Source organism: Natator depressus, chromosome 3 (genome assembly GCF_965152275.1).
Source record: "Natator depressus isolate rNatDep1 chromosome 3, rNatDep2.hap1, whole genome shotgun sequence".
Taxonomy (NCBI): Eukaryota; Metazoa; Chordata; order Testudines; family Cheloniidae; genus Natator; species Natator depressus.
In genome coordinates, this window is record NC_134236.1 from 155,569,910 (window position 1) to 155,587,889 (window position 17,980).

General features: G+C 41.4%; 1 protein-coding gene across 1 annotated transcript in view; it reads left to right on the forward strand.

The window, feature by feature from the left end:
* PLB1 (phospholipase B1) overlaps positions 1-17,980 on the forward strand; it is a 117,296-nt gene that overhangs the window by 27,178 nt on the left and 72,138 nt on the right. The window contains exons 16-21 of the mRNA XM_074947088.1: positions 6,286-6,354; positions 6,883-6,963; positions 9,587-9,653; positions 12,298-12,356; positions 14,996-15,069; positions 17,142-17,185. Of these exons, the coding sequence (XP_074803189.1) occupies positions 6,286-6,354; positions 6,883-6,963; positions 9,587-9,653; positions 12,298-12,356; positions 14,996-15,069; positions 17,142-17,185 (394 nt within the window). The remainder of the gene's footprint in view (positions 1-6,285; positions 6,355-6,882; positions 6,964-9,586; positions 9,654-12,297; positions 12,357-14,995; positions 15,070-17,141; positions 17,186-17,980) is intronic.

Sequence of the window (17,980 nt, forward strand, 5' to 3'; positions counted from 1 at the left end):
AGATAAAATGTCTAGACACTATAAATGATCACTTCTTGAGCAGCTTATCATGGAACCAACAAGGGGAGAGGCAATATCTTAACAGAGGCTCAAACTAAATGTATACCGCAAATAAAAAAATAAACAAAACAGTAAGAGAACAACAACAAAAAAATCTGAGGAACTGTCCCAGATTGAGGTGTGAATAGAGGAGGTTTTTGAACAAATTCATAAATTAAACAGTAATAAATAATGAGGTCCAGATGGTATTCATCCAAGAGTTCTGAAGGAACTCAAATATGAAATTTCAGATCTAACTGTGGTATGTAACCTATTGCTTAAATCTGCTTCTGTACCAAATTGCACCATTTTTTTTTAAATGCTCTAGAGGTGATCCTGGCAATTACAGCCAATAAGTCTAATTTCAGTACCAGGCTAATTGGTTGGAACTATAGTAAAGAACAGAATTATCAGACACATAGATGAACATATGTTGGTGAACAGTCAAAATGGCATTTGTAGAGGGAAATCATGCCTCGTCAGTCTACTAGAATTTTTTGAGGTAGCCAACAACTATGCATGCAAGGGTGTCCAGTGGATACAATGTACTTGGACTTTCAGAAAGCCTTTAACAAGGTCCCTCACCAAAGACTCTGAAGCAAAATAAGAAGTCATGGGATAAGAGGGAAGGTCCTCTCATGGATTAGTAACTGGCTAAAAGACAGGAAACAAATGGTAGGAATATACGGTCAGTTTTCACAATGGAGAGTGGTAAATAGCAGGGTCCCCCAAGGTTCTGTACTGAGACCTATGTTGTTCAAAATACTCATAAAATGATCTGGAAAAGGGGGTGAACAGTGAGGTGGCAAAATGTGCAGATAGTTAAGTCCAAAGCTGACTGCAAAGAGTTACAAAGGGATCTCATTAAACTGGATGACTGAACAACAAAAGACAGATGAAATTCAATGTTGATAAATGCAAAGTAATGCACTTTCAAAAAATAATACCACGTACACATACAAAATAATGGGGGCTAAATTAGCTGTTTCCACTCATGATAGTGCTCTGAAAACATCCACTCAATATGCAGCAGCTGTCATCAAAGTGAACAGAATTTTAGGAACCATTAGCAAAGGGATAGATACAAAAAACAGAAATATCATAATGCCACTATATAAATCCATGTGTGCAGTTCTGGTCAGCCCATCTCAAAAACAATATATTTGAATTGGCAGAGGTGCAGAGAAGGGCAACAAAAATGATTAGGGCAGTTGGGAAGCTGCAGGGGGTCCCCCATCCACCCACTGCAGCTCGGCAGCTGCAGGGCGTCCCCCTGCCTGCCACGGCTGGAGAGCTGTGGGGTCCCTCCACCAGGGCAGTGGCTGGGAGCTGCGGGGTGTGGGGGCTGACTGGGAGCTCCAGTCCCAGAGCAGAAAATATCACAGAAGGCAATGGAAGTCACAGATTCCGTGACTTCCATGACCTCCGTGACATAATCATAGCCTTAATCATAATCAAGGTTGTAACCTTGGAACAAAGGGGCTGCCTCTCTGTTATCCATGAATGCTCATAAGGATGATGTCAAAGTTCATATCTCAACTCTTCTTTTACTGCAAGGCAGATGCCATGATAAGATGTGTTGTGCTCCGGTGTCATTGTGTTTGGCTCAGTTCCACTAGCTATATTAATAGGAGGAGGACTGAAAGCCAATTTAAGCACTGTCTCACAGTCTGCCTGTGAGATCGGGCAAGTCACTTAACTTACCTGTGCCTCAGGTTCCCCACCTATAAACCAGGGCTGATGATACTTGCCTAGCTCGCACAGATATTACCAGCACTAATTAAATGATTTGTAAAACATCTGAAGACAGAAAACACTTCCTAAACTAAATATTATTTTTGAATGGGTTTAAGTGCAAAACTACTGAGGTTATTCACACAAATATGAAAGAGTTAGGGCAAAAATCTGCCTTTCCATCTGCTAAGCACAATTTTTTCCCTGTGAAATGTCTATGAAAGTGCCTTTTTCCCACTGGGTGCAAATAATGAGTTTACTTGAAGGGGAGGTAGCTAATTTTGCCAATTTTTGCCACCAAAAATTGCACTTTGCTAACAGAAGGTGGAAACATTTTGTTTGGGGTCGGCTCGGCCAATGTTTTAAGAATCCTGGATTTCACTGGCAAACGGCATCAGGTAGGGAAGCCATAGGAGATTCTTATTAAAGCCTTAAACTAGAATCCACCTTCATACCTCTCATCCCCACCCCACATCTTTACTGGACTATGCAATTAGCGTCTCAGCAGCTAAAATTAGAGAATGTATTAGAACTTTGTCATTCCTGGGTTCATGTGCTCATTGCATCTAGACTATTAAGCCTCCCTTCCCTCTAGTCTTTCCAAATCCCAGCTCTCCAGATTCAAGCGTGTGCAGAATGCCACACGCTGCTGTCTTTCTCACACGTATTGTACAAAGAAGTGTGACCTCCCCATCCCCATCCTGAAACAACTCTATTGCCCCCCCATTCATTGCAGGGTCCAGTACAAAACTGCACTCCAGGGGCGAAATCCTGGCTCCACTGAAGTCAATTTATCTCCGTATGTTCAAAGCTCTCCATGGATGTGTACACAGCTCCCGGACAAATCCTTGCCCTCACCTAGCATCAAACTCCCCTGTCTGCCTTCACACAGTAATCTGGTACCTGTTGGTGGGAGAGCCTTCTTCTCTGCAGCTCGGGCCATTGGAACAGCCTCTCTGTATCACTCTGCTTCACTGACTCTCCATATAAATTCACATCTCTTCCGAATACATATCCTTTATTTGGCCCCCTTGACTACACTTCTTAACACTCCCCTCTTCTGTAATTTATTCTTGTCGCTTTAATTCTGGAGACATTTCGGGAAACTCATGCATGTGTGGCAGATGTTAAGCAAAATGAAGTTGTACTGTCAAAGATGGGCCTTTCCAGGATTTGCTGTCAGCTTCTTATATTTTTGGAGATGCCATTTGAGTCGATGAACTGACCTAAGGCTGTTCATCTCCATGCCTCTCCTCTTTCAACATTGAAATCTCTTAGTAAAGCTGGAGATTCTCAGAAAGGCATCTTTCTGGGTAGACTTTCTTATCTGCAATCCCTTTATGGTTGCCTACAATTGCATAAGACTAGATGACAGGGAAGAATCTCTGGAGTTCAAAAGGCACAGAAGATTTCTTTATCTGATCAGCATCTCTGACAAGGGGAAGCTCTTACTATCATCAGAATAACATCCAGTGATATCTGCTAAAAAACAAACCCACTGCAGCGGGAGCTGGTACGAGATATAAATCATGGCCAGTGTGGCAGTAAATACTCAGCAGAGTAGGAAGGAGCCGATTTTTTGTCTCCAAAATGCTCTGCTCCTTCCACTTGATGTGTGAATTCCAGGTGCCCTGTAGATGTTTTTACAAAATGCTTAATTGCTGGTCGGGAGCAAGGTTCCAACAAACTTTATATATTTAAGAAAGTGGTTTGTTAAAAATTGGCAGGTGGTTGAGAAAAGCTGTGAGTAATTATTTGTATATTTAGTCCACCATCACATCACCATGCCGATATCTACAATGGACAGTATGATTAATTTGGGTAAATGCTTTGTAACATTATCTCTGGAAATATATCTAGGTGCTAAGTGCCCTTCATTTGTATTAAAGAATTTAGACAAGAAGCTTTTGCTCTTGTTCTCACTTATGATTCATGTAACAAAATAGACCATGAAAAGTCCAGCCCTACAAGATAGGGAAAAACAAGTCAGTAAGACAAGAACCCTAACTGGGTAGCGACCACAGAGGGATTTGTACTATGCATCATGCTCTATATGCTCATTAAACATTTTACTTCTATTTTGGGAACATAGGAATTGCCCAACTGGATTGGAACAGTGGTCCATTTAGTCCAGTATCCTGTCTTTGACATTGGCCAGTAATAGAAAATTCAGGGGAAGATGAAAAATTCTGTGGTGGACCAAATAGAATAACCTGCCCATGGGATAAATACCTTTCTATCTCCCATCAGTTAGAGATTAGTTTATGTCCTAAAGTGTGAAGGTTTATATCCTTTCTAATATTTTTAAAATCTTGTCTAATGTAACTGTGGTTCTTCTCATTATCCATACAAATGTCTCATCCTTTCTTGAAATCTACTAACCTCTTGGCCATAAGCCTGTGACCATGTGTGCCACAGGCTATGGTGTGTAAAAATAACATTTCTTTCTATCAGTTTAATTAAATGGCCCCTCATTCTTGCTTATGAGAGAGTAAGGTGGGAGCTCCCAAATTACTTTTACTCTCCATTCATTGTATTCTATATTTCAGTCATGTTCCTTCCTATTCCTCTCCTCTCTAAACTACACAGTCCTAACCTTTCCAAATGCTTCTCCAACAGAAGTCTTTAAGCATTTGTAACCCTGTCTCTGAACCCTTTGTCTTATTTCCTTTTAGATGGAATGACCAAAACTGAACATTCCAGGCGAGAATGTAACAATGACTTATATAACAGTATTATAATATTTTCAGTGTTTTCTGTCCCATTCCTTATGCACCCTTGCTTTTCTGACCATGGTTGCACATTGAGCAAAGACTTTCCTTGAGTGATCTACAAAGGTGCCCAAGTTTATTTATTGAGTGTTTACAGTGAATTTACAACCCAGCAAGGAGTAAGAGTAGTCCAATTATTCCTTCCAATATTCGTCTTGCATCTGTCAATATTCAGTTTCATCAGCTGCCATAATGATGCATTAATAGTTGTCCCATCTTGTGGGAAGAGAAACAAGGGGTAGAAAAAAAAACAGTCGTGTATCCAGCTTTGAGGTGCAACACATAGTGCTTTTGTAACAAGCGGTGGCTGCGTGTATTAAAAAAATGGGAATAAAAAGCAGTACCATCAAAAGCACAAGCCCCACTCACTTAAGATAAAAGAGCAAATCTATTAGCTGTGATAATAGCAAGCTTGTAATTCTGTGGGCTCTGTTCCCCAGAAGGATGGTGCACATGCAGTAAGGGCATTGTATTACACTTCTGTGACTCTTTATCACAAAGTCGGATCACAGGGAGTGATTAAAAATAGCACCCAAACAAAAATGAAAGAATCAGGGTGGTGCCATTGCTCCATCAGAATTAAGATTGTGTTCCATTTTGTACTTAAATGGAAAGTTCAAGCCCCCCCCCCCTTTTTACATTAAAAACAGTGTATCTGCCCAAATTTTCAGCATATAATCTCTCAGTAAAGCTTGAATTTTCTGATCAGTTTCAAGAAAATCAGTTAATTAGTCTGAGCTCTAATCAATTAAAAATTGGCCCCTAAAAAAGGTTCACATTTTGAATCTTGTGATTTTTCTGGGCTTGTGACAGGGGGTACCAGGCTTTCTCTGCCCTTTGCTGGAGGCGTTGCCTCCCTGACACAAAGGTGTCACTGGGGAAAAAGAGACCGTGAGTTTGCACCTCTGAGCACTGCTTAGAGAAGCCACTCAGGCTCTTGTGCTGGTTGAGTCAACAGACTTGGTTTTCCAGGGGCTAAAAGGGTAGAGAGGAGGCAGTAGCCAACCAGGGCCTACTAGATGAAATAAGAAGGATTGCCTGCTTCTTCTGAGGGTGAATTCTGGTTGATGCTGGGACAAGAGAAGAGCTCCCTTAACCTAACCCAAAGAACCCAGGCCTGCATCAGGGCCAAATAATCCAGCTGACTTGCCGTTAAAGCAGGCAGTAAACTGGTGGTGGTGGTGGAGTTTGAAAACCCTAGGGGCCCTTTTGTGTTGAATTTAAATCAATTGATAAATGACTAGCAAGGGGTGCTGGCACAAAAGGCTTTGCTCCTGGTGAACTTTGACAAGGCCCCTTAAAAACTATTCACTGTAGAAAGCCATCCTCCCTAAACGAATGAAGCGTGATTTTTCCAGAATATAAGGTAGATGGGGGAGGGAGGGAATGCTTGGGGAAGTGTGACTGTTAATGGTAGTGGGGAGACTGGGGAATGGGGTTGGAAGGCTGGCATCCCTACTGGGGCAGAGTTAAGGTGGTGGTGTGAGCTCTAGTGCGGAAATAGGTCATCTCCACGTGGAGGAGTACGAAGTTGGTTATGTGAGATGCCTTAACTTTTCATTTCCTTGCTTTTGTGGTTTTATGTTACGCATAGAGCCACCTTAAGTCATACACATCACAGTGTTTTTGTGTACTGGTATATGATAGAGATGGGTCTGCAGTTAAACTCTAGATCCTAACACACCTGATTTACGGCTGCATCCCCTTGAGTATAAGAAACTTGTGTTCTGTCCTCTTGTAGATGGAACCAGTTGGGAAGAAAGAGCATTATCATTATACAGAGATGCTTCGGGCCCAGTGCCCATCTCAGGTAACAGGACTTTCTTTTTAATGTGGGATTTTAACTGCCTCTTACAGAATTTCCAAGTTATCTAATTGTTTATACAGATGGATGCCTTTTTTAAGAGACTACGGCTCAGTCCTACATGTGTGGGGACACAGTTCCTGAGTCTGCTCACAAAGCTTTAGGTTACAAATGGCCTCTAAGCCTCTTTAACTATTTTGTATTGTTAAAATGTTGAACCAAGGATGTTTGCCTGAAAACTGGACTTCATGGCAATGTGTAGTTAAACAACCTTGCCACACTGGATCTTTCATAGTGGTTCAGATGCTGGGTGCATCTCGTCTGAAATGAATAAAGTGAATTATTCTTTAAAGGGAGAGAACTGTCTGTATTTGGATCAATTTCAGCAGTAAAATGGAGTCCCACACAAAGTGAAGCACTTGGACCAGCGGTAACTTGAATCAATTTTTTGTCTCATCTGAAAGTGGCCAATTGTCTTCAGCAGCAGCTGATTGTCTTTCTGTTATGGCCATTAAATGTATCTTCTCTCTGCAGGAGTATCCATATTTGTTCACATACAGAAATAGTAACTACTCATCTTCCCCTCGGACATCGCAGCCTGAAGCCCTGTCTCAGGTACAAAAAGCCTTGGTGTAGCATATAAATTAATACGTGACTCCACTGGGTGGGTGGGGTTGGTACAAGAGTGTTGTTGTCTCATGAACATTATTACATGGGGACAATTGTGAATCCAAAGCCTGAGACTCTTTGCTTCCATGCTGTGAATGGCTGAGGACTAAAAGACTTATACTGTTGCCACATCCTTACCTAGTTGGATTTTGTGTCGCATGGGCCAAATTGTCTTTAGTCAGCCTGAGGCCTTGTCTTCGCTGCTAAAAAGGGTGTGTTTTTTATCTCAAGGTAACTAACACAGATGAGCTATCTCAAAGTAAAAACACAGGGAAGGCAAGACAAGTTAGGTTTACTGCAAGATGAAGTAGGCAAGGTCAGCCTCAGGCTAACTTTTGTTGAGCTTAAATCAGGGGTAGGCAAACTATGGCCCGCACGCTGGATCCAGCCCATTAGAGCTTTGGATCTGGCCCGCGGGATTGCTGCCCCCGTGGCACCACGGGCCCCGTGCCACTCCCAGAAGCAGCTGGCACCACATTGCCCCTGGGGGATGGGGGGCAGAGGGCTCTGTGTGCTGCTGGAACCCCGCCCAATGGGAGCTGCGGGGGGTGGTGCCTGCAGGCAAGGGCAGCTCACGGAGCCCCCTTCCCCCCCCTGCACCCCAACCTCTTGCCCTGAGCCCCTTCCTGCACACCGCAACCCCTCCCACATGCAGCACTCCCTTCTGCACCCCAACCCCCTGCCCCAGCCCTACGTTCATGGCCCTGCATGTAATTTCCCCACCCAAATGTGGCCCTTGGTCAAAAATTTTGCCCACCCCTGGTTTAAATTGTGGTCCAATTGAGTTGCCTTGTTATCATGGTGGTTTTACCTCGGGATAGCTCGCTCATCTTAGTTATCATGAGGTTAAAAAAAAAAAGAACCTTTCTGGCCACGAAGACAAGGCTGAAGTGCAGGGATCCTGGGCAATGTTACTACAGTGCTGAACATTGCAAAGGTGATATTATCCATTGTCACGAGCAAGAGTTCAGTGTGCATCATGGACCAGCACCCCTAGGAACCCACGTGAGATGTGGGCTGGTACTGCATGTCCTAGGTCTGATTCTCATCTCACTTACTTTAGTGTAATGCCACGGATTTCATTAGTTACTCCTGACTTACACCTGCATAAGAAGCAATAGTATCGGGCTAGTCACTTTTCAGGGTGTGCAGAGATGAGAAGGAAAGTATGGCATGATGAAAAGCAGACCTAGAAGAGAAGGATTGGGCAAGTCATAAGGCCAAAGCACTCTCACTCAAACCAGATAACTCCCCACTTGGTCACTGTACTGGAGACATATAGGACACACCCATGCTGGGGTCTTGTCCCAAGGGAATACTCACACCTAGATGCCAAGGGTCAATCTAGAAGTTACACCCTGCTGAGTGGGTGGCGGGATCCCAGGCCTGTCCTTCAAAACCTGTAAGGAGATTGACACTAAAGGAGGTAACCGGATGGATAGGGGGCACTACACAAGTTAAGCTATATAATTGTCTAAATAAATGTTAATCAATTTATTTTATCCTTCTAGTTAGCAAAAAGAAGCACAAAATTCACAATAAAGGATATATTTAGTTTCAAATCAAACATGTTTTAATGGTTATCAGTCAATGAGGCTCCATCTTTCTTTAAGAAAATAGCTAAAAAGTACAAATGCAAAACATGATTAGAAATCAGTGATTTAAATCAGGTTTTCCTGCTTGTTGATTTGAATCATTATTAAAATTGGTGATATAAAAAAGCTAGGATAAAAAATCAAGGGGGATTAACTTTAGGACTCTCACTATCAAAAGCACAAGCCCCTACCATTTGAGACAAAGGAGCAATTCCGTTAGCCAGGGGCGGTTCTAGCAATTTTGCCACCCCACGCAGTCGCCGCCGAATTACCGCCGCCACCACAGCGATGGAGTTGCCGCCCAAAAGCCTGCCGTTAGCTATGATTGAGTAGCAGGCTTTTAATTTTATGGGCACCAGAAAGGTGGTGTACACACACTAAGGCATTCTATAACACTTCTGTGACTTTGCCATTAACTAGGGTTACAGTGCAGGAGTGAATACACAAAACAAACAAGACAAAATGAAAAAATCATGGTGGTAGCAAAGTTAAGGTTGCTTTTAATTTTGCACTTGCAGGGGGAGTTCTAGCACGTGACTATGGGTGTTGATTATCCATGTTGGATGAAGGTTTCTGATACCCTGAGAGAGGGATTGGTGATAAATGACCTGGTAGGAAGGCCGAGCCTTCACAAGAAGAAGGGGACCCCTGGACATCCAGAGGAAGCACTAGAGAGGTGGAAATTTAGCTTAGTCATGCCCAGGAGTTAGGGGATGCTCAAAACAGTGGGTCATCCCCTAACAGAAGCAAATCAGTTTTGAAGAGAGCCCAATATATAACTTGCCAAAAGCATAAGCCACCAGGTGTGCCTATTTATGTGCAATTATTAAATGGTGTGGAATTCAGTTTCACTCTAGGAAATTCAGGAAGATCTCAGTTTGTTTTTATATATAAATCCCTTGGGACACCAAACATTTATCACCATCCATCCATAAAAGGCATCATGTAATGTCTCATACTGTGTGTACTTCCAGGAAAGGAGTTATGGGACAAACATTCCCTGTTTTGATCGAAATCCCTCTAATACGGTTCCTGTTTCAGGTACAGATTTTTTTAAAATCTTTATTGAAGAGCTGTTTCAATTGATCTTAAAGGGACACTGTCAACTAGTTTTATGCACAAAATGTAACTTTTTTTGAAGTATTAAATGATTTCATTAATGTAAAAAATACTTCAGTAATAAAAGACGCAGCTTTAGGTAAGCTATTTAAAATTTCCCCTGTGGTGTTTATAAAGCCACGTACACAGAATTGGCCTTAAGTATAGGTGAACTACAAAGTGAAACTGGCAAAAGGCAGAAAATGAAGCTAACCAGTCTGCCCAAGTAGTAGTATATGCAGTTATAATAAATCTGTACATCTTTAGCCCCATACAGTCAATGATCTCAAAGCATTCTCTGAACAGTAATGATTTAAGCCTCCGAGCGTGCCAATGAGTCAGTGAACTCTGATTATCCCCACTGGACAGATGGGGAAACTGAGGCACAGATAGCTGCCATAATGTCACACAGGGTAAGGAAGTAAAGGAACACCTAGGTCTCTAACAACCCAGCTTAACTGCAAATGCCACCACCTTCTCCAAAAAATTAAAAATAAAACAGTAAAGATGATGAAAAAAATTAGATATTTAGCGTTATTTCAGTTTAAACAGCCTAAGCTCAAGGAAACATATTTGAAACATTTTGTTTTTTGTAGTCCTTATCCCTTTACTTACAGGTAGTTTTCTCAGAGGTAGATGTGAATTACTGACAGATGCTTCCAGTATCACAGGTTTCTCTGACCTTAACCTTTAATGTGTTCTTGAGAGCTCCCCTGCAGACACAGAAGAGAAATGGATCATTGCAGACTCCTAGTATGGCTCCTGCTTTGCCACAGTGGGAGTTCTTTAGATAAGATTGAAAGACTCTTCAGTCAAATTCTGGTTAAATTATCTGGTTGGCTTAATATCAGTCAGGTTTGTATCTAAGTTGGATGTACTCTTCCCAGCTAAGTCACAGTTCACTAATCACATTGAATGGTCCACTCTGTAAAATACCTTGGAGTCATCAGCCTGCCTATAATTGCGGATGGTAGTGCTGTCTAACAGTTAGTTCTGCTGACCATGGGCAAGAGAAATAGTAGTTTAATTTCCCCTATGTTCAGAACCAACAGCGCTTTCAGGAGCCGGTAATGTTATTCTGCAATTCAGAATTTACTGCTGTGATCTATTTTGTTCCTTTGGCAATTACAATTTTATGTGTTCTTTTTTCAGTATAGTATGTTTTAATGGATAACTTTTCTATGTAAAGGTTCATTACCAAAGAAATAAATTAAAAAAGAGGCCAGTTATAGACCCAGGATATATATACACATCCTTAAGAAGTCAAGAAATAACTCAGATGAAGGGAAAACAAATGCTGTGCATATAGATTTTTAATGTATCAAGGTCAATATATACATATTAGTGCATTGCCTTATATAAAAGGAGAATCTTCTTTCAGTTTTATTTGTATCACATCACAAATTGAAATATAGGTAGGCATGGCAAAATTTGACTTTTATTTTATTATTTAGACAGATATCTTTATTTTAAAGCATTTTTCTATTTTTATTAATTTTAAATGTTCCCAGTTGTGCAAAATTATGGGTTTTAAGCATTTCACCCCCTATTTTTATCCATTTAAATTTTCACAGTTGTAGGAAACCACAGCAGGGGGAATCAGACAATGGGAATGGGGATCAGACAATTATTTGATAGTAGATGGTGAGATTTAAAGCTTTATAACTGTTAAAACGCATGTCAAAATGTACCAAGTAAATATCCTTAACTCAAACTCTTAAGTTCTCAAGCTCCTTTTTTCCTTTGCCTATTGGTAAATTTCAACTATTGATGAAAATATTTTCTTTTGTCAGTTTCTGTGTACAGTGAAATTGACGTTTACCAACACTTACCAATAAAGATCTAATCCTTCCAAGCCTAAATGTAGGCCAGATTTTTCAAAAGAGCTCAGGGTTGGATTTTCAAGTGCTCAGAACTCACAACGGGGGTCAGATTTGCAAGAGAGCTCCACTCTCATTCAGGCACCTAAATGTGGGTCATATTTTCAAAAGTGCTTAACTCAGCACTCACCATGCTGAACTCCTGAAAATTATTATTTTGATGCCTAAGTGGAAGAATGGCTTGCTTGAAAACCTGGCTTATAACGATCAGTTAAATGACAACCAGACAATAGGAGAAAATATGTGATACTTTTTCAGATCCAGGCTGGAATCTTAAGACTTCTGTGTGTTTCTCTCCCAAATGGATTTTGGTTTCCTTTTAAAAGCTGTAGCAATACCAAGCACCACTGCTGTCAGTGGAGCTGTGCCTGTCATCAGTCCATTTCTTGGGGCTTAATAAAAACCTTGCTTTGGATAGATGTGGAGGGAAATCTCTCGGCCTTCTCACTGTGATTGGTTTGCAGCAGTGGGATCAAGACTTGGCCCGATGACTGCCCTCCTAACTGCTGAGTATTCTGGTCAATGCCAGTATTTGTCAATTTATCATTCGAAGCACCTAGGGTCATGATGACCTGGCATGATGACCTGGCTTAACGTGAATATTGAACTGGAGTCTCTAGAATGCTTCGTACTTATCCCAAAGAAAAGTTCTTCTACTACAGTGTGATTTGACAGTTCCCTTCTCCTCCCAATCTTTTTTTCCTTAGTTCACCGTTTGAGGCCGGCGGACATCAAGGTGATTAGTGCGCTGGGAGACTCGCTCACAGTAAGTGCAGATCACTGGATAACCATAGCTGAACTGAATGATATGAGGACAGATGTGAATTCTAATGAAAGAGAGTAGTACAAACACTGTTTTGCTCTGTTTGGCTACTCGTGTTCTCCATGCTGTCTTGTACCATGGTCCAACTATAACTGTTAATCACCTTAAAGGTCTAATCTTTCTATGTGCAGAACTCCAATTTAAGTCAACAGGAATGCTACACACAGAGAACTGGTGGATTATGCTGCACATCACATAAAAACGGTCAGGGTGAATTTGCTATAATTGCATACGTTTTTACAGCTCATAGCTAAAATCCCTAGACACTTACCTTCCTAACAAATAATAAGCAGCATAAACAAAGTGTGCCAGTTCTCCAGATGGTATAAATTGGCATCGTTCCATTGGAGTCTATGAAGCTACTCCCATTTGCACCATCTCAGTGTTTGACCCAATGACTGAAGAGCCAAAGTAACATAGATCAGGTGTTGTGTATACTGCACCTCCGTGGAACAATAAGCAGGACTTCTTGTTCCGGCAGATTGTGACTGTCACAGTTCAGGGCAACTGTATTTCCCCATCCATGGTCTAGCAAGGGCACCCACTCTAGGCTCCCAGTTCATCAGCTGTCACCTCTCTTGGAAAAAGACCCGTTATTCTCTTCCTCTTGACTGGGGTTGTTCCAGGCTGCATGGTTCACTGCCTACACTGCGAGTTTCCCAAAAAGCCTGACTGCCTAAGCAGGCCTGCTTTGCTTTCTCCTCAGAGGCTATAAACAGTGTAATTGCCCACAGTTATAAGGTACCACACAGCCCTTTCTAAACAAGCACATTTATTATTAATCAATACAGAGAAAACATATTACAAACAATACAAGGACATGCACTCATGCTAATAGACTTATTAGTGATCACTCCCAACTCAACAAGGACTCTGGCAAGTGATCTGTCTTTCAAACCCCACCAAGAGGTGTTTCTGTGGTTACAAGTTCATAACAGCTGTTACTCAGAACAAGCACACAAGAAGTAATTCTTCTGCTCTACTCCATGCTGATAAGGTCTCAACTGGAAAACTGTGTCCAGTTCTGGGTGCCACATTTCAGGAAAGATGGGACAAATTGAAGAAAGTCTGGAGGAGAACAACAAAAACGATTAAAGGTCTAAAAAACACAAGGAAAGATTGAAAAAAATGGGGTTGTTTAGTCTGGAGAAGAGACGACTGTGGGGTGGGGGACATAAGTTTTCAAGTATATAAAAGGTTGTTACAAGGAAGAAGGAGAAAAATGTTCTTGTTAACCTCTGAGCACAGGACAAGAAGCAATGGGCTTAAATTGCAGCAAGGGCGGTTTAGGTTGGACATTAGGAAAAACTTCCTAACTGTCAAGGTAGTTAAGCACTGGAACAAATTACCTAGAGAGGCTGTGGAATCTCCATTATTGGAGGTTTTTAAGACAAACACCTGTCAGGGACGGTCTAGATAATACTTAGTCCTACCTTAAGTGCAGGGGACTGGACTAGAAGACCTCTCAAGGTCCCTTCTAGTCCTATGATTCTATGCATAGGTTAGCCTTTTCTTTATACAGCTGGTGTCTTTGATATTCAGAGACTGCAAATAAGCAATCAGCAGACAGTGCTTTTCTCCTCAGAGTGTAGCATCCATAGCTTGGGTCTGGAGGTGGGAATTTGCACTTGCTTCCCTTGAGTATTTCCTAGGAAATCCACTCAACTTTGTTTGCCCCAAAAGTTCCTTCTTGTCTGGCACGTTGTGTAAAATGGTCTTTTAACACTCATAACTAGGGCTGCGTGTCTGTCACAGAGGTCATCGGAGTCACGGGAGGGGTCTCAGGGCTGGGGCAGGGGGTTGGGGTGCAGGGTGGCACTTACCTTGGCGGGGAAGCTCCCCAAAAGTGGCCAGCATGTCATTGCAGATCCTAGTTGGAGGGACCAGGGGCTCTGCGCTCTGCCGCCTACAGGCACCGCCCCCACAGCTCCCATTGGCTGCGGTTCCCAGACAATGGGAGCTGTGGATCCGGAGCTCGTGGCGGGGGCAGCACCTGGAGCCTCCCTAGCCTTCCCTCCCACTAGAAGCTGCAGGGACACGTGGAGCTGGGTAGGGAGCCTCCCAGCCCCACCAACTCTCTCCCCCCAGCACCACCAGGGGTCCCAGGCCACGCACCACCACCTGGCTCCCTCCCAGCACCAGCAGGGGTCCTGGGCTGCATGCTGCCGCCTACCCCACCCCACCAGCAGGAGTCCCGGGCCATGTGCTGCCAGTGTATTTATTCCTATTATCTTAAATGAACTTAGAGCTGTTTTGGAAAGTTTCAAAAATTTTCAACAAACAGTGACAAATTGTCCTTGAAAAAGTTCCCGTTTTTGACAAGCTCTAAATTAACTTCCCTTAGAAGTCAATCATGTCTAATGTGGGTTACGCCTCTGCGTCATCCCATCAAGAATAGACAGGCTAGGTATGATTCAGTGGTGTGGAACTGAAATACCCTCAATCCTTTTAAGAACAAATACTGAATCTGGAGGGTAGCTTGGCTCATTAACCCCCCTTCTAATTGCTTTCATTATGATCAGACAGAGTGGATGGCTTTATCTGGAAGGTCTATTCACTCTCTCCCTTTCCCTTGGTATCAGGCAGGTAATGGGGCAGGGTCCAAACCAAACAATGTTCTCGATGTTCTGACACAATACCGAGGTCTCTCCTGGAGGTGAGTGCCCTAAAATTCTGTCCCATCTAAATGTTTGTTTTTGTCCTTGGGGAAACTGTCATGGTGTCTGAACTCTGGGCCCTGTGGCTGCTGAGATACACTTCTTGTCTGGCATAAGAATCTCCCTAGACTACTACTGAAAACACTGGAGAGAGCCTGTTGTGACAGGCTGACAATGTCTTCCTGAAATATCCTATTCAGTTAGTAGGTGTTGATCTTACTAGGAAATAGTTAAGTGGGTTTTCCTGACTCGGGTCAGATCATAGTCACCTGCCTCTGAATATAAAGGAAGTGCTCTCCTGAAAGGATCTAAGGTGTGGGCTGAGCACTCCCAAGGAGCATCCCAGCTTGGGGAGGAGCCTTGAGCTAAACTTTGTTCTTATTCATTTCTTTGTTGATAAAGCCAAATCCAAAGAGGGGAGTGAGTTTGGCTTCACTCTCTGTGTGGACTTTGTTTTAAAGCAGGCTGGGAGTGGCACCTGTTCACGTCTGTATTCTTGATAGGGAATAAGATTTTTCATTCATTTGAACAAACTTCAGCCCTCATTCCAAAGCTCCAGCCTTGCATATGCACACCTCCCATCCGAAGTCAACGGGAGTTCTACCTGCAAATGGACTGCAGAATTGGGTCCCCATTGCTTCTCTCACTCCACAGAAGGTCAATATTTCTCCTGACCCTTTCCCCGCTCTAGCTACATTATACAATCATTACAGGCCTAGACTTTTACATCTGGCACTGGTATTTACTACATAGTTCAAAAGCGCCATATTGAGAATAACAATATTCTCTATTTTTTGTAACTATGAAAACATTTATGTTTTAACTGTAATCTCAGCATGTTTTTCCCATCATTTTCACTCGTGCATTTGTAATTAGAAATATCAACTAGTGTAGTGTATTAAAATACCCTCATTCCAGATTAAAGGAACACTGTACAAGTAATATAGGCCCAACTTTTTAGGCTTTATTTTTTAAGGAGGAATTTCAAAAGGACATCTTTATAAAAATCTAATAACAAATGGATCTCCCTAATTTTTTTTAGTACAAACACTTTTTAATAATGTAACGTTCCACATTATTAGAAGCAGAATTACAGAAGAATTACTAGTGCAGGAGAAAGTGTAAATGTATAGAAACAGAAAGTGAAACTGACAAGTCTAGTTTCTTTCTTCAAACTGAGTGAAATAGAAAATATATGTATATAGTGATCACTCTTTAATCCAGTAGACCCTCAAAGTTACAAACACCTTGGGAATGGAAGTTGTTTGTAACTCTGAACAAAACGTTACGGTTGCTCTTTCAAAAGTTTACAACTGAACATTGACTTAATACAGCTTTGAAACTTTACTATGCAGAAGAAAAATGCTGCTTTTAGCCATCTTAATTTTAAATGAACAAGCATAGAAATGGACCTTGTCAAATCTTTTTTTTAAAACTTTCCCTTTTTTTTTTTTTTTAGTAGCTTACATTTAACATGTACGGCACTGTATTTGCCTTTTTTTAATTTTTTTTAAATTTTTTTGGCGGGGGGTCTCTGCAGCTGTCTGATTGCATACTTCCGCTTCCAAATGAGGTGTGTGGTTGACTGGTCAGTTCATAACTATGGTGTTGGTAACTCTGAGGTTTTACTGTCTTTACAGTGTTACCTATTTACTAACATTACCAATAAACAGGCATAGTATGAATACTGTAGTCATGATAATAACTCACAAAGGATAATTGTATAGATTTTAAAGGGGAACACTATAGCAGAAATGGTGGAAACTACATTCAATGTTTAAAATTCTCTCATTTCTTTCACTTAAAAGATTTTGACATTCTGTTTACATGACACCTTTGATTTTCTTGTGGCAAACGTACAAGGTGAGGCATGCACAGAGAGTCCGTCTTTAACAAATTTTATAAACAACAATAAGGATAGCAGCCTGTAATTTTCTTCGTCTGTGCATATGTATATATGCATAGAAACACCGTTAGGGGAAGCTCTATTACTTATTCCAATATCTTAGAAAGTAAATACTGTTGACTAAAATTTTTGAAATATTTTTGCTTGTTTATTTCTATATAACAGTATTGGAGGAGATGAAAACATAACCACAGTCACGACACTAACAAGTAAGTACTTGTTTCCCTAATGTTGGCGTATTTTTTGAGCTGTTTAATAATTTAAAGAACAGACATGAAGAAAGGTTTGCAATTTTGCAGCACGGCACACTCAATCGCTTTACAATCACTATCCAGTGGTGAATAAACTTTGCTTAACAGCCACCACAATAATTTGCTGTGCATGACATAACAGTATGTTTTGGAATTCCCTGGGATTTTGGATGGTTCAATATTATTCTCGGTATATTATTCTGTCTGAGGTACTTTTGGAATGGAAGAATCAAACTGTCTCAGTCCTTAGACTATAGAGACTACTTACTTAACTTTTCTCCTTTGCCCATTAAAAAAAAAAATCTTAAATAGAGCCATGCTGCAAGATTTGGAGTTCATATGCCTGAATGTTCAAGGGTGATTGGATTTGGAAGGTTTTCAGTTCACTATAAAAGATAAGATCCATTTACAAAATTCAGATCCAGATTAGCACTTTGGTTTTTAACAACTCTGAAGATCTGGGAAGTTTGGACAGATCCAAAGCCATCTCTAAATTTACAGTGAGTATGTAAGAGTTTGTAACTTGATTAATATTACATAGTCGTGTATTACTCAGCAAACTGATCAAAATGACATTGCCGGGCATACTGCCCATGTTGTGCAACCAGTTGAAATAGACATCTGAATTCATTAAACTGAGTAATCTGGAGGTGAAACAATAATTGAGTGGTGAGATTTTTGCACCCACAATATATTAACGGCTACCTTCAAGTTATTAACTGGGATCTGCTAAAGTCCTTCTGGGGCAAGTTC